Raw genomic sequence first — 26,309 nt, 5'->3', positions numbered from 1 at the left:
GTATAAGCATATACACATGAAGCCGTGGCTGGTGGCATGATCGCCAGAAATGCGAGTGGCGGCGGCAACAACAATAAACACCGCCGCCCCTTACACTCGGAGAAATCGAAGAAGATCTGATAAAGTCGGTCCGTGAATGGAAACCAATGTGTCACTAATTAAGATTAAAGATAATCGTAAATGTTAGGTTTTCATCAAGGTTTCTTTTATTGTTGCGTTGACTGAAATTGGCTCTCCATTACTCATTATTATTATATTTTTTATCAATTAAGCTTCACAGCAAATATGGATTTGTAATTGATAATGCCAACCGCGAATAACTTTGAGAAATGGGTTTACCGTTTTTGAAATGACTCATATTTTTATAGCTAAGAATCACTTAAGCTTGCTATAAAGATATGAGTACAGCTTGGGTTATTTTTATAAAGTACTACATTGATATTATTATATAGTGGTATTTATATTCATTTTGTATTATTTTTCTTAGTTAATTCATAAACTATTATTTATTACAGTCTTCTTATTCATACAGAAGTCAAAGTTATGGCGTGATACTGAGACTTGATTCATCAATAAAATCCGCAACGGCTTGTGTCACAACAAAATGCAGAACTCTTAATGAATCAGAAGAATAAATATTTGATAACTTGTTTGTGGTATTCCCCCAGAATATTAATAATATAATAATAAAGTTCCATATAATAGTCAACGATTTATGACACAACAAAATTGTGAACTCTTAAATCATCATAAGTATATAATTTTGATAATTTGCTTTGGGGATTCCCCCAGAGCAAAGACTTCTTGAACTATTTCTTTCGCTGTGAGCCTGCTCTCAAGACTTTTCACACTTTTATAGTCGGGAATAAATCAAGTGGTTCGAGTACTTACATACATCCAGTGGGGTGCCGATCTTGCCGGAGACGTTCAGGAACTTCAAGGGATTTCCGTTGAACACCGAGTTGATGGAGTTGCCAAAGTTCCCCATGCCTATGCCCATTCCCGATCCGATTCCAGGACTTAGGCTGTTGGCCGCCGCCGGAGCCAAGTGTTTCAGCTGATCGAGGGTCGGACCAAGAGTACTGGCTTTCAGGCGCTCCAGCAGTGCCGATCCGCTCAGATTGTGCATTATCTCGCTGGCGGTGGGCGTGGCAGCCGTGACCTGGGCGGCATTTACCGCGGCCGCATTGCAGAACTTGCTGATGCTCAGAATGCAGGTGATGAAGAGCAGGTGGAACGATGAGGTGAAACTGAAGCTGATCAGCTGCTGCACTTTACTCTGGTAATGTGTGCTGGCGCTGTAGAAGAACCCACTGGTTTTGGATGGTTCTCTGTGGCCAATGGTGGTGCCGCCACTTTCGTTTGTTCTTAAATCTGGCTGTGGGATTTGAAAACTTTCCGTGTATTCCGGCAGACAGGCTGTGGCCATCTTTTGCAGCTGCTAGAATGTATGGTAAGAATGCACTTTTTAGGCTCAGTGGGTCACACACGTTTTTCACTCTAATTCGATTTGCCAACTTATTTATATACCACCATCTTATTAAATAATAAAAGTCCAAGCAAACACACGCAACGGTTGCCAAAAAAACAGAAAAAATCGAAAAAAATTTCTCAAAAGTGAGAGAATGAATCGAATGTATCGGAAAGAGAGTGCAAGAAAGAGGCGGTGATAAACATGCGGAAAAAGACTCGACCGAAAAAAGAAACATCATACGATGTTGCGAAAAAACAGCATAAGAGCAATGGAAACACGAAATACACACACAAAAAAGTGCAAACTAAGGGCGACGACTTTGGTCAAAACGAGGGTTAAACCTCCTGCTGTCTCTGTCTTCCATGATAGGGCTGTCTCTTTCTTTCCTTTATTTGAATATATCAGCTATCAGCGCTGTAACGAGTGATAAGCCCAGGTAAACCGAGCTAAGTCATGCGCAGCCCCTGCCCATTGACACCATTCCCTATTCGAATTTGATCTGTTTTTTTCCAAATCTTTTATTTATTTTATTTTATGGCAAGGGCAAAACACATGTTTTATGCTATTTTTCACATGACATATTGACGTAACGTTTGGCTAAAATAGATGCGTACATTATTTTTCAATTAACACTTTTTTCCGCTCGACAAATGCGATGAGCTGGCCCCAAAGTCGCGGCTTGAACTTTTTTTTTATTTGCTCTGAACTTTTGCTTTCCGAAACTTTTTCGCGTTCCGAAATTTCTCGGTTTAACGGAGAAGTTATATCCAAAGCATGGGGCGGATACTGGATATGCGACTAGCGACGACCTAACGGCACGCACTGCGATTACAGACTGCCGGTAGAGTACCGCTTTTTAAGCGAGTTCGGTACCGGCGGACCAATAGCACTGTTTTTTTGCCTTCGGAAGTGCTCGTTTTTCGCTCGGCAGCGAACCGAAGATCGCCACGCGTACAAGATCTTACCTGTCAAAAAGATAAAAAGAGCGCGAAAAGAGCCAGTGGCCCCCACATGAGTCGACGTCATCAGTGGAGAGGCCCCCTGAAGAGAGTGATCGATCCTATGTAACTAAGTGATCATAAAGCCAAAGAGAAGATCACTTTTCAGCTGACATTGAAACGGGGCTAGCAGGTGGTTCTCTCTTTCGCCGCTCTCTTAGCCCGTGGAACAATAAATTTTGGAGGTGTGTTCCGTTCCACTATTTGTCGTTCTAGGGCCAATTAGAGGGATAGGCAATTTCCGTAATTAGAGGTATAAATTGTTTGTTGACATGGGTCAAACAGTCAAGGCTTCGATTGAAAACAATAATGGGATTTTTTATTCAGATACACCTGACTCTCCAATTGATCAATTGCTTGGGAAACGAATAGAACACTAGATAATTGTATTCCCCAAGTCAAAGAAGATGCTGAAATTTTTAAATCCAAAATAAAATAGCTTAAAGAGTAAGATCCACTACTTTGCCGTTCAAACTAACATCCCCAAAACTTTTAAGAGCTTTTAGCAAGTCTAATTGGCAACAAAGCACTATTATATAATTTGACAAACTTTGTAAGGGGATTCATCACAAAAATTCCTCTGGAAATAAAGGAAATTGGAATATATGTGCATTTTAAACACGTACTCTTTTGTACCTACAAATTGACTAAAATGTTACAAAGTTCGCATGTGTAACGTTCTCATCTGAGTTGAAAATGTTCTTAAAAATAGATCGACATTTTTGAAGATACAAATTTATTCATTTTGCTCAGCTCAAGTTGAATTGGCGGTATTTATGTGCAATGCATATCTCAACAAATAAATTATTAGTCCAGTCACAATACCTATAAAAACGTTTTTACTTACACGGTTTTCAATAACGAATGTTTTCATTTCAAGAACAATGTACTTGAATATTTCTCTCTGTGTAAAAACTTTATTCAAATGTGCATATTGAACAACCTTTTTGTTCAATTGAATAAATTTAAAAATGAAAAGTACAAGTGGAAAGGTAAGAATTAAAGATTTACCTTTTAAGATATTAAGCCCACCCAGCAAGCCACACATAATTAAGACCACATGAGTACGCTACACATAAGTATATTCTGAGTTTATTATTCTTCATATTTTTTTTAGTGGGGAAACATATACATATGTATGTACACTTAACAAATACAGTTAACAAAAGGCTAATACGTATGTAGTAATAATGGTAATATAATAAAACGATTCTGCTCCTCGACAACAGAAATATAATTTCTCAACTCTCTCTAATAGTAGACCGACCATAAGCATTATGATCCTTTTGTCATGTTTACGTATAGTAATGTTAATTTGCTTCATTTAAAAATAATGCACACTTACAGCTATATACAGTTTGGAACTATGTAATTTATAATTAGCAATTAGATTTCACTTAAACTTCTCATTTTTGTGTTTTACGTTTCTCGTTACTGTAATTTTTCTTTTTGTTTTTTTGTGATAGAACTCTGCGACATAGTATTTTGTACAGCATCCTTTGAGGATGCGCCCCAAGGTGACCCGTCGTCCTTGCCGTGTCTTAAAATTTTAAAATTTAAAATAATTAATTTACACAATACACAGAGTTGCTCAGTCTTCAGGCGTGTGTTTTTCTGCCGCGGGTCTCGAGTTAGCTTTGGTCATTCAATTTGTCCAGCGACCAAGCGAAAGAATCATCCAATTCACATCTCACACGATTCCAAAGGAATCAATCTAATACGAGGATATGCCTATGACGGGGGAGTACTGTAAGGAAAAGAAAAAAAAGAAGTATATAATTAAAGAGTTATATTACTTATAAACTATTAATAAAATATAGAATCATGACTTTTAACTTGTATTTATTAGCTTCTAAAAGTCTATAATTAAATTAGTAATAGGAAACATAACCCACCTCCTCATCCATGACACTGGTGTGATCGTAAATCCGTGCCGGTAGGTTTTTCCGGAGACTGAAATGATCCTCTGTGGTGGTGGTTTTGCGGTAGATGGGATTCTCAAAGTTCATCGAGTTGATGCGTCGCTTGCTGCAGTAGCGGTAACCAATGAGCAGGAGCTGTCAATGTCCAGATAAATCGATTAGTTTTCCCCCAGTATCACCCAATTTTGCCACTCCTAACTTACCACCGATAGCAGGACTGCCAACCCACTGAGACTGGCTATGACCACCAGCGCAATAAAGCCGGAATCCGGCTGCTCACTGGGCGTTGTGGTCTTTTCGATTTGGGTCTGGTTCTTCACTGGACGCTGGTCGGCAACTGCGGACAAAAATTGGATCGAAATCAGAAAAGTTTTCAATACCAAAAAGTGGAAACAACGAGCAAACACAGTAAACAAATAAGCGCATTTACGTATACATTAATGGGATAGATGTAGGTATCCTGTGTTAATTGAGGTAATGTAATTCACTTACAAACAAAAATTGTGGCTTTAAAAAGTAGTTATAAAACATGTAGCAACAAACTCCAAAAATATCAATAAAATGTATCCAACTTACATTTACAACAAAAATTTACATAATAAACATGTTATTAAAATGTTCGATTTTTCCGTATTTCCAATGGATTTCAGTATCAGACCCCAAAACTGAACTTCTAAACTCCATAACTTAAGTTATTGGATTCCGATCTAGACGTGGGATACCTCTATGTGTTTGTGGTGGAATTCTCAAAAAATCTACATTCAAATTTTTCATTTAGACGAGGGTCAAAACTTTAACCGTATTTTTCCGTATTTCCAATGAATTTCAGTATCAGACCCCAAAACTGAACTTCTAAAATTCATAACTTGGACCCCGATTAAGACGTGGGATACCTCTATGAGTTTGTGGTGGAATTTTCTAATCATATACATTCAAATTTTTCTTTTAAACGAGGGTAAAAATTTTAACCCATTTTCATGTTCGGTTTTTCCGTATTTCCAGTGGATTTCAGTAACAGACCCCAAAAGTCAACTTCTAGATTCCATAACTTGAGTAATTGGATTCTGATTTTGGCGTGGGATACCTCTACGAGCTTGTGGTTATGTGGTTTGTGGCTAGTTACTACATAAATCTCAAGTGTGTTGAATGCAACACACTTCAAAATACCATGGTGAAATAAATCTTCTTTTAACCCTTTAAGAATGTTCTTTTTCCGGCACAATAAAGCGGCTTAAACAGCACCCCACCTTTGGCGATGATAAACAAAAGGAGAAAGTGTATAAAAAGAAAACGGAAATCATAGCAATAAAAGAGCAAAGCGAAAGAGGGAATCAACATCAAAATCCAAGCGGCTTAGAGCCCCCTTAAACTCCGCCCCTGCCTTTGGCCACCGGAGATGCGGAGGAATTTTCAATCAAATCGCTCAAAGTGCGCATTTAGGCGCAAATAAACACTTAAACGCGCTCGCGCCTTTGATGGCGCTAACTTTTATGCCAGAGAAGCGGCCTGCCGCCGATTTAGATTGGGAATGGAAATGGCAAATGGCAATGGCAATGCCAACCTAATGACATCGTTAACGCAGCGCATTTAATGGGATTTTTGTCAGGCGTCGAGGGAGAACTTCTTCTAGCCGAAACACTAAAAGTTATCAACATTAAGTTGAGCCGCACTTTAAAGCAAACACTCCAGTGGGAACGACAGACAAAATCCCTCCCTCCGATATTAACCTCATACTTTGCGGCTGGGGATTGTGGGATGATATAGGGGGTGGAGATGATGGGTTCCCCCCCAAAGGTTTCAATTGCAGTGTTGGCCCATCGCCTGCCTACTTGCGGTTGAAGGCGATGCAAGTGGCTCAACTGCGATGGCATTTATGGAACTGTCAAGGATATATGGGTTATAGGGTATGGGTATGGGTTTACCCTTCCCGAACCCCTGATGATGATTAATGTGGGCCATGACAAAGCAAATGTTGCGGATTGGGTGCTGCAAAAGGGGGCTTTTGTTGAGTGCGGTTCCTGGCGAGCAGTTTGATTAATACGCTTGCAATAAATCTGAATCTGAATCTCACCAAAGTGTTCATAAACAGTGCGTGCGTGTGGATAAGAAAGAGTGCCAGAGAAAGACGTCGAACTTATAAATTGAGCGGAAGTCGCCGGGCTGTCAACCCATCCGAAAGGATAACTATCGAAGCACCCCTCGGGACTTATTAATCAAAATTTGTGATGACGTCCTGCTGATGAAGTTTTCCTCGCTTCCTTTATGCCAGTTAAAAATTTGAGTTTTGAATGACAGGATGGGGTTAATGTGTTCTGGATTCGAAGAGAATTGGACATGTTTGAATAATTGGCATGCCAAAAATAAAGTCAGCAGGGAACCCATGAGGAAATAAGTTGAAGAGAAAGTTGACTAAGGGGGGGCAATAACAAATATAACAGGACAATGAGATGGAAAATGTAAATGTAGAGACAATACGAATATATGAAATATTACTATCAACACCAAGAAAAGTTTGTTTCTGAGATAGTCCTTCATTTTTACGGATTACTTGTTTAACATTAACTATAATACCATTTAACCGAGTCAACAGGAAATGTTTTCTTAGCCGACATTCTAGAACAAATGAGGACAACACAAAGTGTGGGTACCCCATTAGGGTGGACCCACACGGGACATGACAGAACAGAGAACAGTGTTGTCAGGCCTACCGAAAGTCGTGGCCAACAGGGGCAGCCTGGTGCTCAGCTGGAGATCATCGTTAATCCCGATCCGAATGTCAGCATGACCCACTTGGACACCCGTGGGCAGTCGTCGTCGCGGGGATTTCGGTCTGGGTTTCGTTTTGCGGGCTCGTGGGGGTTTCGTGACTGGAGCCACATAAAGAGCTACATGCGGATGCAAGTCATGCCGGATTGGGGAATCGGGTTTTGGGGGATTTATTAGTATAAGCATTAAAATCAAAAATTCAAGCCATGCTGCAGGTTAAATCAAAAGCAAACGGCTAAAAAGCTAAGGGTATTGTTTGATAACTTACGATCTTCGACACACATGAGGCCATCGGCCATCAGCTTCAGACCCGTGGGACAGGCGCAGGAAATGCGAGGACTCCGGTCATTGATCCTGGGAGCTGGCAGGCAGAGATGAGAGCAGTGGCCATTCACCGACTGGCAGTGATTCACGCCATCTGGCTGGCGGTACGGATGGTATACGTGGACTACCATCGGATGCTGGAGCTATAAAGAATGTAAATAAAAATTTCAAATTTACTTGAGAGCTATAAAATTAAGCTAGTGTAATAAGATTATAACCATTTCATTACATGGAATATTTAAAGTACTCAGAAGGTAATGGGACATTTCATAAAGTAATGAGGTAAGTAATGAATTCATGATATTGTGCTTACCATGTGCATTGCAGTGACGGGCTCCACATCCTCTCCGGTGAACTTGTTGGCCTTGAACACCGCCTGTTTGTCCCAGTCGGTCCAGTAGACGTAATCCTCGAAGGTGGTGATCGAGAAGGGATGACGCAGGTACTCGCCGGAATAGAGAACCTGGCTCCTCTGGGAGCCATCGTAGTTCGCCGATGAGATGACGTTGAGTTTTCCGTCCACCCAGTAGATGCGCTTTCGCACCAAATCCAAGGTAATACCATTGGGCCATTTGACATCGTAGCTAATGATGGTGGTGCGGTGGGAGCCATCCATTCCCGCTCTTTCGATGCGGGGAGAGGCGCCCCAGTCGGACCAGTACATCCATCCCTCAATGGGATCCAGGGCAATGGAACGCGGAATGTCCAGAGAGTCCTCCACCAGGACCTTGCCCATAGTGCCCTCGAAGTTGGTCAGTTCGATGGTGCACTTGTGGGTGTCCGTGTAGTAGACGTGGTTGTAGATCCAGTCCACAGCCAGGCCATCCGAGGTCACCGAGGATTTGGTCAGCACCACCGTTTTCTCATTACCCTCATCAATGGGAGCCTTGTAGATACTCTGCGTGGTCACATCGCTCCAGAAGATCATCCCCGTGCGGAACACAAAGTCCAGGGCAGTGGCTGCCTTTGTACTGTTCACTATGGAAGTCATTTCCATGTGGTCGAGGGCTATTTTCCGGATATCATGACGCCTGGCCAGGAGCAGCGAGGCATGTCCTTCGCTGGCCTTGCACCTGGTGTGATTCTTGGGATCCCTCATATAGCCCGCCTCGCACTCGCACTTGAAGCCTCCAATTTCGTTGATGCAGATTTGGGAGCACCGTCCGGGGACATCGCACTCGTTGATGTCCTGGCAGTTTCTCTTATCCGAGGATAAAGTGTAGCCCTCGTGGCACTGGCAGTGGTGACCCACCTTCAGATCCACGCACTGGTGCATGCATCCTCCGTTCTTGGAGGCACACTCGTTGATCCCGCACTTGCCAGCGGGCTCATCCTCGCCATCCGGACAATCCTTCCGCTTGTCGCAGACCTTCGAGAGGGGAATGCATTGACCTCCTCCACAGTCGAATTCACTGGTGGTGTTGCATGTCCCTTGGGCCACTCCCAAACTCAGACTAAGTCCACAATCCCGCTCGTCACTGCCATCGGCGCAATCCTTGTCCCCGTTGCAGGTGAGATGACCCGGAACGCAGCTGCGATCGCCGCACTGGAACTGATCCGCCCGACAGGTAACATTCTTGCAGTTCGCCGTGTGCTCGTCATCGCCGTCGGGACAGTCGCGGTCACCATCGCAGAGCCAGCTGTGATGGAGGCAGGTGATGCGGTCTTTGCACTGGTACTCGTGCGGCAGGCAAGGCGTGGTCGTCTTGGTCACATTCGCACAGGACTAAAAGGGGGAAGGGTAATAAAAAAAAGTTTTATAAATAAAATAGATCAATATGACTTTCTATGATTTTTTTAATATTATAGCGATGATTTTTAAGGGTTTTCATAGCAGAATAAAAAAAGAAATATGAGGAGCTTAAACTTTAAATTGAGAAGCGTTGAATATCTATTTCTTACACTTTTTAAACATTCAAAAAAATTTTAAATTTTTAAATGTTTATTAAAATATTTACAGTCTATTAAAAATTTTTAAATTAATCTGGGCCGTAACAGATGCTGGATATTAAAAGTCTTCGTCCTAAGGGCACACAAATATTTTTATGTAATTCCCAAAAAATGTAAGTATTTTAAAATATTTTCCCCCAGGAATGACATTTTTTCTACATATCTAAGTTTTGTATTCAAGATGAACCTAAACTTGAAACGGCTAAAATTTCAGGAATTTTTTCGTTGGGTTGTAAGGTGCAAAGTAAAACGAGGGTTAGGCTGAGGAAGCAGACAAAGTTTCCTGCCCTCAGTTTGGGAAACTTTTTGCTGCAGAGAAGAATGCAGAAGGGGGGAAAATGCTCCCAAACACAGGGGAAATTATGCACCCCCTAAGCATGCAAAAATGCAATTTTATGCGTGCCATGCGTTGACAACAAAAGCTGCCAAAGCTGGCAGGGCGCTGAGTTATGCCCAAGTTGGCCATAATTCATGTGGCTAAGGCGAGCGGCCAAAAAACGGGTGGATGGCTTTTAAGGAATGGAAATTTATGGCTGGCATTATTCACTCACCCGCTCATCGGAGCCGTCGGAGCAGTCCGGATCGCCGTCGCAGACCCACCGCTTGGCGATGCAGGCTCCATTCGTGCAGGTGTGCTCCGCCACGGAGTCGCAGGGCACCACCGGGCACTCCTTCTCATCCGATCCGTCGCCACAGTCGTCGTCGTGGTCGCACTTCCACCGCTTCTGGATGCACCGCCCATTGCCGCAGGTGAACTCGTCGGCGCGACAGGTCTGGTCTGCGAATTTATCAGGAATATTCAGGAGTTGCAACAAATAGTGGGCAAACAATAGAAACCAAAGCCAAATGAAGTGAAGCGAGGTTACTCTATCAGAGGGGTGAAAATGGAGTCAGGATTGGAGTAAAGGTGAGTGTAGTAAGTAAGTTTAATCTTGAAATATGTTGGAGTTCTTTAAAAAAATTTATGAAAACATATATATAATGTTAAAAGATTGTGGGGAATGTGGGGAATATTCATAAGTAAATCATAAAATGGATTTTTGATGATAAAGCTTGACATATGTTGCAGTTCTTAAAAAAAATGTGTGACATTAAATGTAAGAAGCATTTAAATATGCATGGGTAAATATAAAAATGTATTTTTAAATTATGATAAACCAAGAAACGTTTCATTGGTAAATATTAAAATGGGTTTCCAAATGATGGTAAACCTTGAAGTAGTCTGCATTTTAAAATCAAAAATGTATTAAAAATATATCTTGAATGCAAAAGGAGTGTGTGCCTTACAGAAATGCATGAGTAAATATAAAAATTGCTTTCCAAATGATGCAGAACCTTTTAATTGAACTTTCAAACAAGTAGAAAACAAAAACATGCACAAATCAAATATACAACTGCAATGTTATTTTTTCGTTTTCTGAGTTTTAAACACTGTGAAGAAATAAAGAAATGATTATCCGCACACTCCGGAATCCACTCAGGGTCATCGGAATCCTTGCAAACTGAAAGCTCCAATGGAAGGCAACTAAAAACCAAAAGCCAAATGAAGTGTGGTTGCCTCAATAGTTGGAATAAGTTAGCAATGGGGTTTAGTTTGAGAGGGTGAACGGGGCAAGCTCGGAAACCAGTTGGTTGCGGAATGTTGCTACAGACGAAGGAAAATTAAATAGTATTTGTACACCCAGGAGAAGCTCAACCAGAACTCAAGCCATTTATCTGAACTGAAGTTGAATAAAAAGTAAATAAATAGGTGGATTTAAACTGCAGGCGTAGGCAAAGAAGTCTAAAAACAAATGAGAAAGAACTGCAAATTATTTACATCTCTGAGAAATGTTTTCATAGATAAATGGTATTTTTAATAGTATACTGCAAAGATTGTAGGGCAAATAGCATAGCTATCTGTAAAACTAAACGTCTTTGTAGAAATTACATTTAACTAAAAACAAACAAAACAGATTTGATAAATGTTATCAAGGAAATTCTCTACAGAATGCATTTAAAATAAAAAAAATTGATGGATTATCCTTACTGCAGTTGTGCTCATCGGAGCCATCGCTGCAGTCCTTGCTCTGGTCGCACATCCAGGCCAAAGGAACACACTGCCCCTCGCCGCTCTTGCAGGCGTATTCATCCGGTGAACAGGTGCGGGCTCCTATCCATATCAAAATCGATGTGCAGCATTTATTAAATTGGGTGAAAGGAGAAAGGAGGGAGAAAGCATCGTGTTTTAGCTGTCATTACTCTCAATGCATTACGCATACGCCATGCATAACCGCTGGAGACATAACAATAAATTCATTTATCCCAACCCTAACATCTTAAAGGGAGAAATATGGCCAAATACTCGGTTAGCCTTGGGACTAGTCTTCGGGTTCGATGTCACTAAAGTAGCAAACTGATTTTATGCTCCGACACCCTTCTCTGTACAGTCAAACTTCTATAAGTTTTACAGGTTCTAGAAGATCTAGAAGATCTATAAGTTCTATAAGGTTTATAAGTTCTAAAGGTTCTATAAGTTCTATAAGCTCAATAAGTTCTATAAGTTCTAAATTCAATAAGTTATATCAGTTCCATAGTTTAATAAGATCTATAAGTTCTATAAGTAAAATCTATATTATAATATATTTGGGTACTTTTCCTTTCAAGTAAATAATTTTTATTATATTTAAATAATTTATTTTTAAAACAAATTATACCAAGCCATTTTTATATATTCTCTATACTTCAATTTTAAATGATCTTAGGGCAAAGGATTCCTAAGAAAAACATAATTTTTATACTTATTTTTATGAAGGATAAAATGTGCACTTATACTTTTCAAAGATCCCATCACGTTCTTTTTATGGAAGTTTGACTGTACTTAAGCCCTGACAACGGCAGGGATTCGGTGGCAGCGGCCCTTTTCAGTGGGCGGGTATTAAGCGAATTTCATGCGATGTTGCCGGGCGCCAGCGACAACGCGTCGTATACTTGTTGTCAAGGGCCGCAGGAGTGAGTACACAATGCAAAACACACACAAGTGAGCAGTACACACACACACACACAGATACAACCCCCAGGACTCTCACAGGACTCTCACTCTCAATGACTTGATTAAACTTGTGAGCACGAGAAGGGGGGAAATTGTTGCGAAAATTATGCAAGCGCCACTCCATTAAGGGTGCGTATGAGTTATGCGGCAAGTTAGTTGGTTAGTGAAAGCGATTAAACGGCGCATAGTGGGTGGTATTTTTGGCAGTGGGTGGCTGGTTGGTTTCGTATCGATTGCAAGGACGTGGAAGTGGGAGGGCTTACTGCAGTGGGCCTCATCGGACTTGTCGCGGCAATCGTTGCTGCCATCGCAGAGCCAGCTGCGCGGAATGCACTGGTCGACCGTTTGGCATTTGAACTCGTTGTTGGGACAGGCGTTCACTAAACACACAATCGAAATAGTCATCGGTTAGCTAGCTCGTTGGGGATTCCCCGTTTATATGGACCCTCCATTTCCCCAAGGGGGTTAGAAATACTTACTGCACAACTCGTTGGCTTCGTCGGAGCCATCGGCACAATCGCTCTCCTGATCGCAGCGCCATTTGTTCGGTATGCAGTTGCCATTCCCGCAGCGGAATTGGTCCGACGAGCAAGTGGCCTCTGCAAAAAGGCAAGAAAAGTCGGGTTAAATCATGGCCAGAGAGTTTTTGCAGAGGAATAAATAGACTTAGGAACGGCGCAGTGATTTATTTGGCGGTACTTTTAGTTACTCAAGCTAAAATGGGATATCTTTTAGTGCACTTTTTGTGTGATTTTTCAAAAGAGATACAGTAAAGGTAACTTTTTTCTTAGTTAAAATTATTTCTAGCTTAAATCTATACTTTTAAGGATAAACAGCCTTTAAGAGTAATTACAATATATTTAAAATAAATAAATTAGGAAATGTATAAAAGACTTTTAAAATGAAAATTTATAAGCATATCATTTTCATTCGCTCATAATAACTACTATAATCCCTATTTTGTTTAAAATAAGCATAATTTATATAAAAAATATTTATTATCATAAGAATTTCCTTTTGGTGAAAATTGTCTTATTTTCACCGGATATGTATGTATTTTTGCCTGGCTTTGAACTCTGCTAGCGACCCGTATCAAAAACAAAAGCCAAACAAACACCGAGGAATTAGGGGTCCCCTTGGAAATTTGCGCGAGTTTATGAGTATATGTGTGGCCACTCCCCCCAGTTTTCCCGCCCAGTTTGCACACACACACACATGTATTTATTTACACGCACTTGAGCACGTGCTGAGCAAGGAAAATACCCCACAAAAACAAACAAAAAGAGCGCTGCAATGGCTTTTCAATGCCACTCCAAGGGGCAGCAAAAATGTGTCATTTTTATACCCATCGCGTGTGAATACTATATCTATATATATAGGGGAAACGTGTATGGCTTGTAATCGGATTAGTCGGTTTTAGAATCCGCTGACTTGTTGCTATGAAACGCAGCTTTTTTTGGCGGCTCAAACTGCCGAAAAAGCTGGTCACAAAATTCTATTGCATACTTTTGGCCAAAAACCCTGGCAATTAGACAATTTCCTTGTCCTTAAAATGGTTGTTTGAATTTTTCTCTGGCACTTGGCAAATTCTAGGGCTATTTTTACAGCTTCCGTACAATAAAATTCAAACCATTTTGGTGTAAATGATATCGAAACATGCCCTGTGGCATTCCAAATGGCTGTTGATTATGCAAATCAAGAGAAACACGTTTGCTTGTCTAAAGTTTAATCAATTTTTATGCTTGTCAGGCCTGTGCTGGCCATATCAATAACATTTTATATGATTACTTTTCTAAACTTTTTATGAATTGGAATGAAATGTGGCATAAAAAAATACGTGTGTGTGTGAGTGCTTTTGTGTGCAGGGAAACAAACTTTGATGTGAGCCAATATTTGTTAAAAAATAAAAGCAAAACAAAAAAGGCAAATATAAATACACATTCAGTGAACAATAAAAATTGGCCACATGTGTGACCCGACCGAAAATAAAATATATATGAAAATGAAAAAACAGAACAAGTGGAAACAAGTGCAGGAGGTGGAAAACATTTTCCACGCCCAGCTTTTGGTTCAATGATTGTCGATTCGGTTTTATGTTATTTTTCTTTTCGGTTTCGTTTTTGCTAATATGCGACATTATTTTCGGGGAATTGTGCCCAGCGGACAAATTGGTAATATTCGGCGATCCAGGCGTATTAAAATTTTATGTCGCCTCTGCCTTCAATTAAAAATCAAATTACAGCACTTTTTGTATCATGTCTGACATGGCAGAGCGAAAACTTTCATTGATTGCAATTTATGCAAACCCAAAAACCCAAAACCCCCCCCTTTTGCCAAAAAAAAGGACAAAAATAAACATAAATAAAAATATGAAAGTTGGCGCAGTCGTGCAGCATTTTGCAGCATAATTTATTTTTTTAACTAAGTTTAAACGGCTTTTCAGTTGATTAAAAAACTTTGGCCTTTGGCAGTTGATGTTTCCGTGTATTTTCCCGCTCAGACTCCGCTCCGCCTGCCAATTTGTATGCAAATGTTAAGCGGCGCTTGCAAAAATATTCTGTTGCATGCGAGGCATAGCCGGAATCCTGCATAAAGGCCACGGGCTGCAGGCCGTGGAAAATGCGGAAAACTCCATGGGGAAACCCGGGATTTTTTGTAAATCCAGCTGATTGGGATTTTGGCATGTTTAATTTAAGTTAAAAGGTGTCGAAAACTTTTCGACCTGATAATAGTTAAAACTTTTTTGCCCCAAACTTCGACTAGTTTATCCGAGTGTTCTTCAGCGTTGGGAGCTTACTTTTGGGTCTCTTAGGTAAGACTGATAAAAGGACATTATAGCCATACTACAGAGTTTTAAAGTGTAAGTACTTAAGACCTGAAAACCTCTAATAAACAAGGCAAGACAAAATCTGGTTGGTACTAAAAGTTCTTTGTAGCTAAAATGCAAGATCGTTCTTAAACGTTATATCAAACGTTTTAAAAAATATAAATAAAGTGCGTTGCATAAAATATTTAAAGCTATTTGTTTGTTTATATCGCAGTACTCATTTTCACAAATACGCTTGAATTGTATATGATATGCATAAATTAATGTTCGCCAATATTTATGTTTTTCTCCTAAACAAACGTAAATATCGCGGAAATATCGCCGATTATGGTAGTTCAAAAATGTCCATAAATAAACGGTTCACTTAATTTATTGTATTGTTCTCTTAAATAGTACGTTAGACTATTAAATTCCCAGCAAACGAAATAATCAGCATAATTATTTGCATACCGTTTATGGTCAGAGCGCGAAAACTGTGGCCCTGAGTGTGCAGCAAACTGGCAACGAAGAGTAAACACCAAATGCGAATCATTGTGTTTTAGTTTTCCCGCGACTTTCTCGATGGTTTTCCCTTATTATTCAAGGAGCTGGAGAAGATTATTTCAAGTTAATCAAGATTCGCGTTTATGATTGACAAACAAAACAGCACAATTTGCAAAGAATATCTTCTTGTGACATATTTAAGAGGGCCCCAGTCAACTTGCACAAATTGATTGCATAATTTCCGCAAACAAAAACTGCCCTAGAGCAGCACGTTTCAAGTTCATTGCGAGCACAGCGGACAAACAGACAGAATTTATATATACATAGTATATATAAATTGTAAACATCATATTCCATTTTTGGGGTCAGAAATATGGCGGAAACTCATTTAATGTTCAACTAAATGATAAATGGCCAGCAGGGCGGCTGTTTTGGGGGGAAGTCAGCCCCATCAACTGTCACCGATTGACTTTGAGGATAAGTCTGGCCCGGACGGGCCGAGAAACGGAGACTTCCTTGGCCATATCCTTTGGGGAACTTGGGGGCCCCCAGGATTTGCAAGTCCCGCTGCTGGCGTTTTTTGTTTTGTCAGAGATAAAGCGAATCTTGGCAAGACAGTCTCTGTCTGCTGGCAGTCCGATTAGCCTTTAAAATTTCGCGTAACTTGTTTATTCTTTCTCGGCTTTAAGTTTTTTTTGGCACACACTCACACACTTGGCACACTTTCGCACACGTTTCTTTGAGTTTGTGGGGGCTTCCCCGTCTCTATATATATATATATATCTATATATTATATATGCAAATTCCCCTTCAGCTAGGAGGCAGTCCTTTCAGCACTTTTTCGCGTCAACATCCGTTTGGTTGAGAGGTTCGCCGCCAACTGAGTGGTTGGTTGCAGAGCGGCTATCCTTAAAAACAATTCCGCCCAAAGTTGTTTGCAGCCTCCGCAGCAGCCGAGAAATCGAAAGCTTGCCAAAGTCAGCGAGTCGAGTGCAAAAATCAGACTTGAGTTGAGTGGAATTCTGGGTGGACGAGTGCATTTGAAGTGAGTGAAAGAGTGGAGTAACTTTTGGATTTGTTGTGAGTGCGATGAACGGAGTCATTGGATCCTGAGTCAAGCAAGGATGCGTAACGTTATATGCGTTTTTCGTATTATACGAAAAATATATATTAAAATATATATAAAAGTGATCCTCTAACTATGAATTGATTACATTTATACCATTCTTTTCTTTAAAAAAACTTTTATTATACAGGCTATACATAAATACTTGAGATTAAGTAATGATCAACAATTTAATATCTATTAAGGGTCAATTATCTCTTCATTTTTACCCATTTATTTAATTTATTTTCTCACCAAAAATTATAAACAGCATTATTTTATCTCTGCATTTTAACCCATATAATTAATGATGTAACTGAAAATCTTGACACATTTAACGCTGCACCACAAAAGTATCGTAATGTCGCAGTAGCATACATATACTAAGATAATGCAGTTCCGCTCATGGGCATTTAGCATAATTACGTTGAACATTCTTTGAAAAATCCAAGCTCTCTCTTATCGAATTCCCCCAAGTTCAACAAAAATGCCATCCCAGCCTCCCAGCTCATTATCAATTTCACTGCAGGGGAATTAATTTCCCTCCAGCCGGGAGTTACATAAAGCAATTGCATTATGCGCCGCAAGAATCCCTAAATGGGATGCACTCGTTTTGAGTTTTGCAGTAGTCAGTAGTCAGTCGTCTGTTTTCAGTTTTCAGTTTTCGGTGTCTGGCACTACTTAAAGTTGGGTGATAAAGCCCAACCAGAGCAGACGACCTCACATAGTTTCCTTTTACGATCCCATCGGGCCGCCATAAGTCGCAAAAGTCTCGTGCGACGCAAAATGATAAAGCTGGGCGGGCAGACAGCGGCAAAAAATTGCTGATGCAACCGAGCCGCATGTTGCAGTCAGCTGAAGCTAAATGCTAAATGCTAAGTGCGTTGCAGTCACAAAAAGATACAAAGATACTCGCGGCGAGGGAATGCCATGGCATAGTTTTTGGTCAGCAGTCAGCGACAATTGCGATGCGTAAGTGTTGCAAACTAGTTTCGGTTTCCATTTCGACTCGGGCAGTTTCAGGTTTGATTTTGATTCAAACAAAAGGAAAACCAACAAATGCCCCACTGCTGACCAATTGCTGACTGTGCCTAATTATGCGGACGCCATTGTGGACGTTCTGTTACAACGAGGGCCTAAAAGTATGCAATTAAAAAGTGGGGATTTTAGGAGCTTCACTTGCTAACGAGCAACCTCAATTTCTACTTTAAATTATATTTTTTAAAGCTTATTCAGATAACTAATTAACTGATTTATTGTATAATAAATCTTTAATAAAAGTTGCTATTTAAAAAAACTACTTTTTAGTTTTTATCTTTATGTGCTAGAATACCACATGAAATGAAAAATTAGCATATAAATGCTCTCTAATGTTTATAACATCATGTCATACGATATTTTAAATGGGGTCGTTCATTATAAACTAGTATATTTGCCAATTGCCATTTTGCTATAATTAATTTGTTAAATTAATAAATTGAATTTAATCTAATATAATAATAATATTAAAGCAGCTATTTTAAAAATTCTGTATTCTACCTAAGGGTAATTTTAATGGCTCTCGCGATAATCAGAGGTCTCAATAATTCCACTCACCTATGAACTTGCACTCCTTAATCTGCTCATCGCTGTGATCCTTGCAGTCCGCATCGCCGTCGCAAACGAATCGAATGGGGATGCAGTCGCCGCTCTGGCACTGGAACTGCTTCTCATCGCACTTGGGCTCCAGGGATTGCCCTGCAACATAAACAGACCCTGATTTAGATGGGCAAACAAACGCTTAAAGCTAATTATAACGACTCCGAGTTACGGACTTACGGGCTTTGGGGCCACTCGCTCACAGAAAACTTTTCTCATTAAAGGAAAAATAACAAAAGCTCAAATTGATTAGGGCTAAAAACTTCAAAAACAATCAGCAGCAGACACACACAGATATATCCGCCTGCCGACATACATATGTGTGAGTGTGACAAGTAATTTGCATACTAAACGATAAACGAGAGGAGGAGAAAGGGGCTTTTAATCAACAGAAAGCCTCAAACAAAATGGATCACAAAGTTTTTCGACTCCTCCCCCAAAATTCCCAACCATAGGAGCCCTTGAAAATATGCAATACACATATATTCGAAACAAAGCAAGCCATCAGACAGGCCGAAAACCCCCAGGAATGTCAACAGTCTTACACAGAGAAAAACATAAATCAATAGATGTAAAAGTAAAAAAAAACTTACTATGTCAAATAATATACCCATAAAGATTTTTCTTGAAAAAATAAAGACTCTTGTTTAAAACAATATATCAAATTAATAATTGACTGTTGGAAGGTCAACAGTTTTACACAGAGAAAAATATAACGTAGTGTATAAACGTTATAATCAACTTACTCTAACAAACAATAAAATTATAAAGATTTTTCTTGTTAAAATAATATATCTTATATATAACAAAATTGTATATAATTAATATTTGTCACTTTTTTCTTGTATTTTTCTCTGTACAAGGACCCAAACCAAAATGTGGCATATAAAAAAATGAATGTAATAGATTGCCATTGAACAAACAGAGAGCCAGAAAAAGCGATAATAAAGGAGGGGGCAATCCTGAAGTGGAACCGTTTTGAAAAGGGTTTTGCCATCCCGCCTGCCGTTGACAGCTGTTCACTTGACCCATTCACATGACCTCCTCCTCTCACTTTGGGCGATCCATCACACGTTTGCATATTTCAATAGCCCCATATTTAACCATTTTCATTTCCATTTCCATTCCATATGCATAAACTTGCTAATTGTTGTAATTGAAGTTCGCAGCAATATGGAGTGCGTGTGTGTCAAAATAAACAAAGGGATATTTCCGATTGCCAGCCGTCAATCAATAAGGTCAAATCAATTTGATTTCGAGTCGCCGCCCTGGCTGGCCGGGAATTGTTTTCAATTATGCACGATGACAGTCAACAAAATGGCGAAATATAATTCCAGCAAATGCATGCATCCATTTATGTGGCAGATGAGGGAATTTCATTCAAGCAAATTCCACATGACGTCAAGCCTGACGATGAATGAGTTCCTTTGCCTTGTTCGGCGTTCGTATGAATGAATAAGTCCAAAAATAAATATTAGCTTGGGGCTGGGAGTAGGATTTTAAATAGGATAATGGAAAAATAATAATACGGTTCCTTGGGCATAAATAGCAGAATGGCCAAAAATATTTGTACTTTGTGACCCTGATTCGGCTTAGAATACTTCAGCAAATTGATAAGGGTCTTAAGAAGGTATTGAAGATGAATTGAAGCACCCTTGAATATTGACTTAGTATTGTCATGAGGAAAGTTTACCCATCAATTAACCAATTTATATATTTTTCCGAACCATTGCAGGCACCTTTCAATTAAGTTCCATTGTTTTCCTGTCACATTCTAGAGTTTGTGAGAGTGACTTAATTGAACCAGTCGGTTATTGACTACTGAGTTTCCGTAATGAGGCGGACACACCCCACGGATCGGAAAACCAGTTCAATATCAACATCATAGCCAAACAGACTGTCTGTCGGTAACTTCGATGAAACTTCGAACGCAATGCGAGACTATGAATATATAAACCATATCGAAAAGCAAACTGCTTAGCATATCTAATGATTTCGTTAATCGGTTAAGGCAAAAACAAGTTCACTCACAATCCGGTTGGCTTAACCCAATAAACTACACCTGGCCCCCCGAAAAATTGTAATCATCATCATACGATTATTTTTTCTAAAAAAAAAAATAGAGGCAAGTAAAAATAGTACCAGATAAGCAGTTATCTCATGGTCACAGTAGCCAAACATAGAACTAATCATAATTGTGTGAAAAAAATGAGCATATATTGATAAGAATGTTTGGGTTCAGCAAGGTGTTAAGCGCTGGGAAAAATCGCAATCAGTAGACTGCTCTCTTTTTTCCGATTTAAAACTAATTAATTATTTATTTGTAAGTACTAGCATTGATAAGCTGAGCGCCCCGATTGCCTTAAGATCAAGGTTAATGGATTACCTGATAATTGACTGAATGAATTGAATTTTATAATGATAGGGTGAAAACATGCGATTCCTGGGGGATGAGATCAATAGAATGTTTGACTTGGGCATCATACGATGCATCAGTAGTTTCGCTCGAATTGTTGAATCAATCAAAACATGTTTACTGTAAGCAAACAAAACAATTAAACTGCATCAACATTCTCTAAGATGAGCACGCCCACTATTAATTTGTTATTGTTATTGTTTGCCATCGATTCTGGCACAAACTAGTTTTATATGCTAGAGAAATCTGTTGGCACAGCGAATAAATTAAAATCTAAAGCGAAATGGGGCGCACAAATAAAAATTAAATCAAGTTCTGTCTCTCTTCGGCGACCTTGCAACATGGCATATATGTAGATACTTATATGCACAAGCATATGTCAAATCAACCATATGTTCATTTATCCGACAGCGACTCTCAGGCGAGAAAATTCAAATGGAATTAGCAATAAATCAGCGGAGGAAATCTTTAACAGCTGTGCAGAGATAGAGAGAGAAGGATGGAGGGCCTCTCAGAGATAGAAAGAGATAATGAACCATAATGGGCTTCGTTACAACGCAAATCTATAGAAAAATAGGGGCTCGACTCTGGCTATATGTGTGTGCATTTTCCTAGTTCACAACATGTTGAGGGGCCCAAAAAATATTTAAATTTAGCCACACATCGCAGTTCAATGGCGTACAGATTTTCTGGACTACGTCAATTTCCTCTTAAAAATATCTCTAAAATGCGCCTTGTTTTTTGCGAGAGGGTTAAGAAAAAAATATGCTTCTCTGTCAACAATTCAATTTATATTGAGCAAAGTCCAAAAATCCCAAGAGCAAAGTACAAAAATGCAAGTAAATGGTATATTTTTAGACTTAAGACTATTTTGTTGATCGATTTCCGAAAAAGCGAATAGCTTAAAACTGATTAAACGATCTAAAAATACTTGGGTAAACGGATTTGTAAACAATGAGTATATGTATACTTTTTTAAATTTTTTAACTGAACATATCAAAGATCTAAAAATATTTGAGTAAATTAATTTGTAAATAATACGTTTATGCTTAGGTTCTTAAATTGTTATACTGATTTTTAAAAACTAAATAATAAGATATAGCAATCCAGTTTATTACATTTATTACAGTTCCCATCAATATCATTTGAAGATCATTTGAATGACTTAATTTAACAATGCAAAGCTCTTTATCAGTCAATAAATTCTTAATTTATAGAAGGCATATTCTATTGTCTGGCTGCCCTTGATTGCCCACTTGTCGCCGAATCGCGAAATCCCGGCGGTCGAAAAATGCATAAAAACAAATCGTAAAATTGACCGATAAGATAATCCCCAGTTCAGGGCTGGCACTAAACGCAAATCCCTATTGGCCAAAGCAGGTGGCTAGATTTAAAGTTTGATTTATGATTGGAATACCCCAAGCTTTTCTTTCCCCACAAAAAGCTTTTCTTATCTAAAAAACCATTAGATACACAGTGGTCAGTGAGGCGGAAATCAATGCGGAAGTTGATAAACAATTTTAGACTATTTCGATACCACTGTAACCGGGGATACACAAATCGAGTGTGTGTGGCAACAAGTGGCAAGTGCACTTTTGTATCTGTATCTGCAACTGCATCGGTGTCTGTATCTGTATCTTTTAAACCGAACCCATTTCAAGTGCATGATGTGTGAAGCGAGCAAAGCGCTTTCAATGACTCGACACTTAGATGATACCCTTGAAGGAAAGATTGTGCGGATTATAAACCATCAGTGATGAAATTCAATATTAAATAACAATATTGACAGGCCATTTATTATTAAATCTTATTGACTTATATACGTCAAGCTTGTTTGTTTTGCCTTTGAAGTTTTAAGGGTTTGAGATTATTTATGTTTGGAATTACGAGGGTAATTGCTTAATCAGCTGAATAACAGGCATCGGTGGATGGGAAACCAAACTCTTAAAAGTTATCAACATAATTAATTTTAAATTAACACATGTTGATTATTCTTACCGATTTGCTTGTAAATTAAGTAACTACTTCATAATTCTAAATTTGACTGTTTATAGACATTAATTGTTCTTGATAATAGTTTAGCGATTGGGTTGTAAATTCATGGCACGTGTTTTGAGTTTGAAGGGTTCCATAATTTTTGTAAAACGCAATTTATTGAAGAAGTTTTAGATTAGTTTCGGATTACAATGGAAGCGAATGCAAAAGACTTACAGTCTTGAGTTTAGCCATATTTAACAAATAAAATCTTGTTCTCTGAAAATCCCAATATTTCTAAAGCACACAAATATCTTTAATTTTTCATAGAAAGATATACTTGAAAGATATAAAATTCCCATAACATATATACCCTTATCGAGGGTATCCAAACTTCAATTTCCACTTCAACCTCGCCGTCGTCTGTGGTCTAAAATTAGCACATGCTAAGCTAAAAACAAACTTCGCACTTTCAGTTCCCCCTTAATCCCCCTTTTCTCATCTTCTCTTTCTGGTTTTCTAGATATTTTCTTTGGGCTTCTCAATTGCATCCACCTGATGCACAATTCTTGGGATCTCACCTATGCCGAGCGGTGTGCCAATCTTTCCGGAAACGTTCAGGAACTTGAAGCCCATGTTGATGAAGGCCTTGCCATCGATCAGTTTGCTCAGCGATCCGCCCTCGTCCAGTGTTTGTGGACTATGTGGGCTAACTGCAGCGGTGGGCGTGTCCGTTGAGGGCGGACTGAGTGGCGTGGGCGTGGCAGTGCAGCATTTGCCAAATCCGAGTATTAAAGTCAGCAGCAGTAGATTGAAATTGGCGCAGGCGCAGCGGAACAGCTGTTCGGCCCTTCTTTTCTCGCTGAGATTGCTGGGTGTCACTGGAGATTTCGAACTTATGGTTGATTTTATGGCGGGTTTTGTGGTATCACTTGCAGTGCCCGTAGAGCGTGACTCTATGGCCATGGTATGGTATTTTACTTGTCTATCGTTTTGCTCTTCTTTTGCTTTAGTTTCTTCTATTATTTTATTTTTGTCTTCACACTTTTTTCTTTGATCATACAAAGTATTTACACTGCGTTGGAAAAGGGGCATGAGAAATGGGGTGATTTTTGGTGACCCTGAGTATTAGATTATCTAAGCAGGAAGCGTGGGATCTTCGCTAGAGATTATCTAATCAGAGAAATGGCCAAAAGCGCCAGCGTCAACGTAAAAATAAACGCAAGAACCAACGCAAAAACATTGAAAAATCGCTGTGCCAGCCAAAAAATAAAGAAAATAAACAGACGATCCGTCCAATTCTCTTTTTTTTTTGGGCTCTCTTCTCATTTCTTATTTCGGGCTGAGAAGACTGAAGAAACTGGTTAAAAATCGTGCGACACACAAAAACGCGACAACGCCAAAAAAAAAAATACCGAAATGCCCGAAAAAATATCGGGCAACAACAAATTTACCGAAAAACGCGAAGAGAGCCAAATGTGAAACGCACAAATATACACAGAAAATCAATTTCGTATGATCACTTCTTAAGAAACAGAATACTTAAAAAAAACTAAAGTGTTTTGCAGAAATTATAAGAAATAAAAGCAATAGAAATCAATTATTATTATTAAATATTATTTTTAAAATTAGCCTGAAAAACATCTTATTGTTTATGGTGTACAAAAAAGCAGTGGCGTTTCTGTTGACGTTGACAATTAATAAAGCTCAAGTGGAATTAAAATTTTTGTTGATCGTATAACCACGCCCCCTTGATCGCGCAAATTAATTAATTAAATACTGTTTTCGCGTTTTTTTTAGCCAGCACGCGTTTTCTCGCTCTGATAAATACAGGCTTATCAGTTTGGCTTTTTATTTATTTATTTTTTGCGCTTTTTCAAGGTGTCTTGGCACGTGCTCAATGCGTCTTTCCAAATTTAGTTAAAAGATCATTACATTTACGTTTGAATGTTTCAATTACATGAGGTTTGTTTAGCTGAGTTTTTATTTATATTTGTTTTTTTTTCTGTTGAAAATAAACCGCTAAAAAATGTTGATGCCCGGTTCGAACAACGCGCCTTTTTCAACTGAATTCGTTTAGAGAATTTGCTCGCAAATTTAAGCGAATTGTCAACGATTTTGATTCAAGAGCTGAGAGCGGTTTTGCGATTGTATTCGTTTTTGCACCGCCTCAAGGTGGCCTTATCAAACTGACAAGAAAACGACCGATCCCGTCGAAGAGATATATGTATGAAGAGCAATGGAATTGCTTGAGATCGGGGCTCTTTGCGATCCCAGAGATGCTGTCTTCAACTACTCTTAGGTTGTCCGCTGATCACTTATAAGATTCTCTTAAGACAAACCTGTTGATCAGTGATCAATTGAGCGTTGTTTTGATGTAAATGGGTAGGTTGGGCAAAGAATTGTTAAGTGATCTATAGATCTTAAGATGAGATTTTTATTACCTCAATATTACAGAAGATCAACGTTCTGTATAGATCTTGATTACTGTTTTATGAGGTTGGGAACAATATCCAACATTTTAGTCAGTCAAGTCAAAAGTGCTTTTTATTTTTAAATAAAACTAAACGGAGAACTAAACTTATAAAAATAATGTTTTAAATTTAGAATACACATGTTTTAAAAATTGTAATCTGCGCAATAAAAACTTAAATGAATAACAACCTAATATTACTTGTTTTGGCTAGACTAAAATGATCGCTGTTTTTGTTTTTATGTAGTCCTTATCTTACTACTTTCGAATTACTGCGATTTACTTCGCAACTAGACAGAATTCCCTGGAAATATATTGAATAATTATTGATAATTATCTACTTGTCGTATTGGCAAGATTCCACTTTAAGTTAAAAATCGACTTGTTATTTCTTACTCAAAGTGGGTGGGTAAATAGCCCCGAGGAAGAAGGGTTCAAGTGGTAACTTGTTTGCCTTTGACAACTAGGGTTACATAGACCCTTTGAAAAGGCGATTGCATATATGGGACACGTAATTGGGCAACCAATTATTTAACCTGATATAAAAGTGCAACTATTATTTTGTTTTCGAGAGTTATAGATTGGAAAATACATTTTTCTTATAGATCTTAACATATTTTTCTGGATTTGAGTACCAACCTGAACGAAAGGACCACGCCAAGGAGATCACAATCAGCACACTGAGATCAATTTTATGCATCGTACTGCTACGGTCCGAATATATATGTTTCTCAGACTTTATCTAGACTTCCTTTTTTGCGTTGCCACCGCGTTTATCAGTGCGCAAAAAACGATATTTTTAATTAGGCTGGACAACCGGACGTGGGAATGGTGCGATAATCGTACGACAATCGTGACGTTCTGCATGGGCACACAGAAACTATATATCCAGGTGTCAATAGGTGTTCGTTCTGCTTATACTTATATT

The 26,309-nt window shown here is 39.0% G+C and overlaps 2 protein-coding genes across 18 annotated transcripts in view; both read right to left on the bottom strand.

Moving 5' to 3' along the window:
* LOC119552880 (low-density lipoprotein receptor-like) overlaps window positions 1–2,298 on the bottom strand; it is a 34,556-nt gene extending 32,258 nt beyond the window's left edge. For 6 of the 7 annotated variants that reach the window (XR_005219740.1, XM_037862875.1, XM_037862802.1 and 3 more), the window contains exons 1-2: window positions 2,089–2,298; window positions 892–1,441 (exon numbers count right to left, since the gene is read on the bottom strand). Coding sequence is in view for 6 of the 7 variants with exons in the window: in XM_037862875.1 (XP_037718803.1) it covers window positions 892–1,429 (538 nt within the window). In the remaining variant the exon portion in view is untranslated. The remainder of the gene's footprint in view (window positions 1–891; window positions 1,442–2,088) is intronic. The other variant, XM_037862793.1, reaches the window with a different exon arrangement.
* A 1,239-nt stretch (window positions 2,299–3,537) lies between these two features.
* LOC119552826 (very low-density lipoprotein receptor) lies at window positions 3,538–26,309 on the bottom strand. Of its 11 annotated transcripts, none has more exons than XM_037862691.1 (12): window positions 24,844–24,982; window positions 23,490–23,983; window positions 18,477–18,617; window positions 12,945–13,064; window positions 11,464–11,586; window positions 9,986–10,212; window positions 7,798–9,210; window positions 7,429–7,627; window positions 7,103–7,279; window positions 4,598–4,731; window positions 4,368–4,529; window positions 3,538–4,219 (listed from the first exon to the last, which is right to left on the bottom strand). In XM_037862691.1, exons 2-12 carry the CDS (start codon window positions 23,872–23,874, stop codon window positions 4,187–4,189), a joined length of 3,114 nt encoding a protein of 1,037 aa, XP_037718619.1. In that variant the 5' UTR covers window positions 23,875–23,983; window positions 24,844–24,982; the 3' UTR covers window positions 3,538–4,186. The 11 variants fall into 11 exon arrangements, with proteins under 11 accessions (XP_037718619.1, XP_037718628.1, XP_037718700.1 ...); XM_037862700.1 differs by having other exon boundaries at window positions 24,869–24,973; XM_037862772.1 differs by lacking the exon at window positions 24,844–24,982 and adding an exon at window positions 12,729–12,845.

The sequence above is a fragment of the Drosophila subpulchrella genome, chromosome 3R (assembly GCF_014743375.2).
Source record: "Drosophila subpulchrella strain 33 F10 #4 breed RU33 chromosome 3R, RU_Dsub_v1.1 Primary Assembly, whole genome shotgun sequence".
NCBI classification, from domain to species: domain Eukaryota; kingdom Metazoa; phylum Arthropoda; class Insecta; order Diptera; family Drosophilidae; genus Drosophila; species Drosophila subpulchrella.
The sequence above is the reverse complement of the archived record's forward strand: the minus strand, read 5'-3'. Positions and strand labels throughout refer to the sequence as shown.

Bases quoted from the DNA above. Each gene is read 5' to 3' on its own strand.
- LOC119552826 (XM_037862772.1), bottom strand. From the start codon at position 23,874: ATGGCCATAGAGTCACGCTCTACGGGCACTGCAAGTGATACCACAAAA. The intron at 13,065-18,476 runs GTGAGTGGAATT...GCCTTTTTGCAG, and splicing joins TAAGGAGTGCAAGTTCATAG to AGGCCACTTGCTCGTCGGAC. The intron at 7,628-7,797 runs GTAAGCACAATA...CATTCTTTATAG, and splicing joins CCGTCACTGCAATGCACATG to CTCCAGCATCCGATGGTAGT.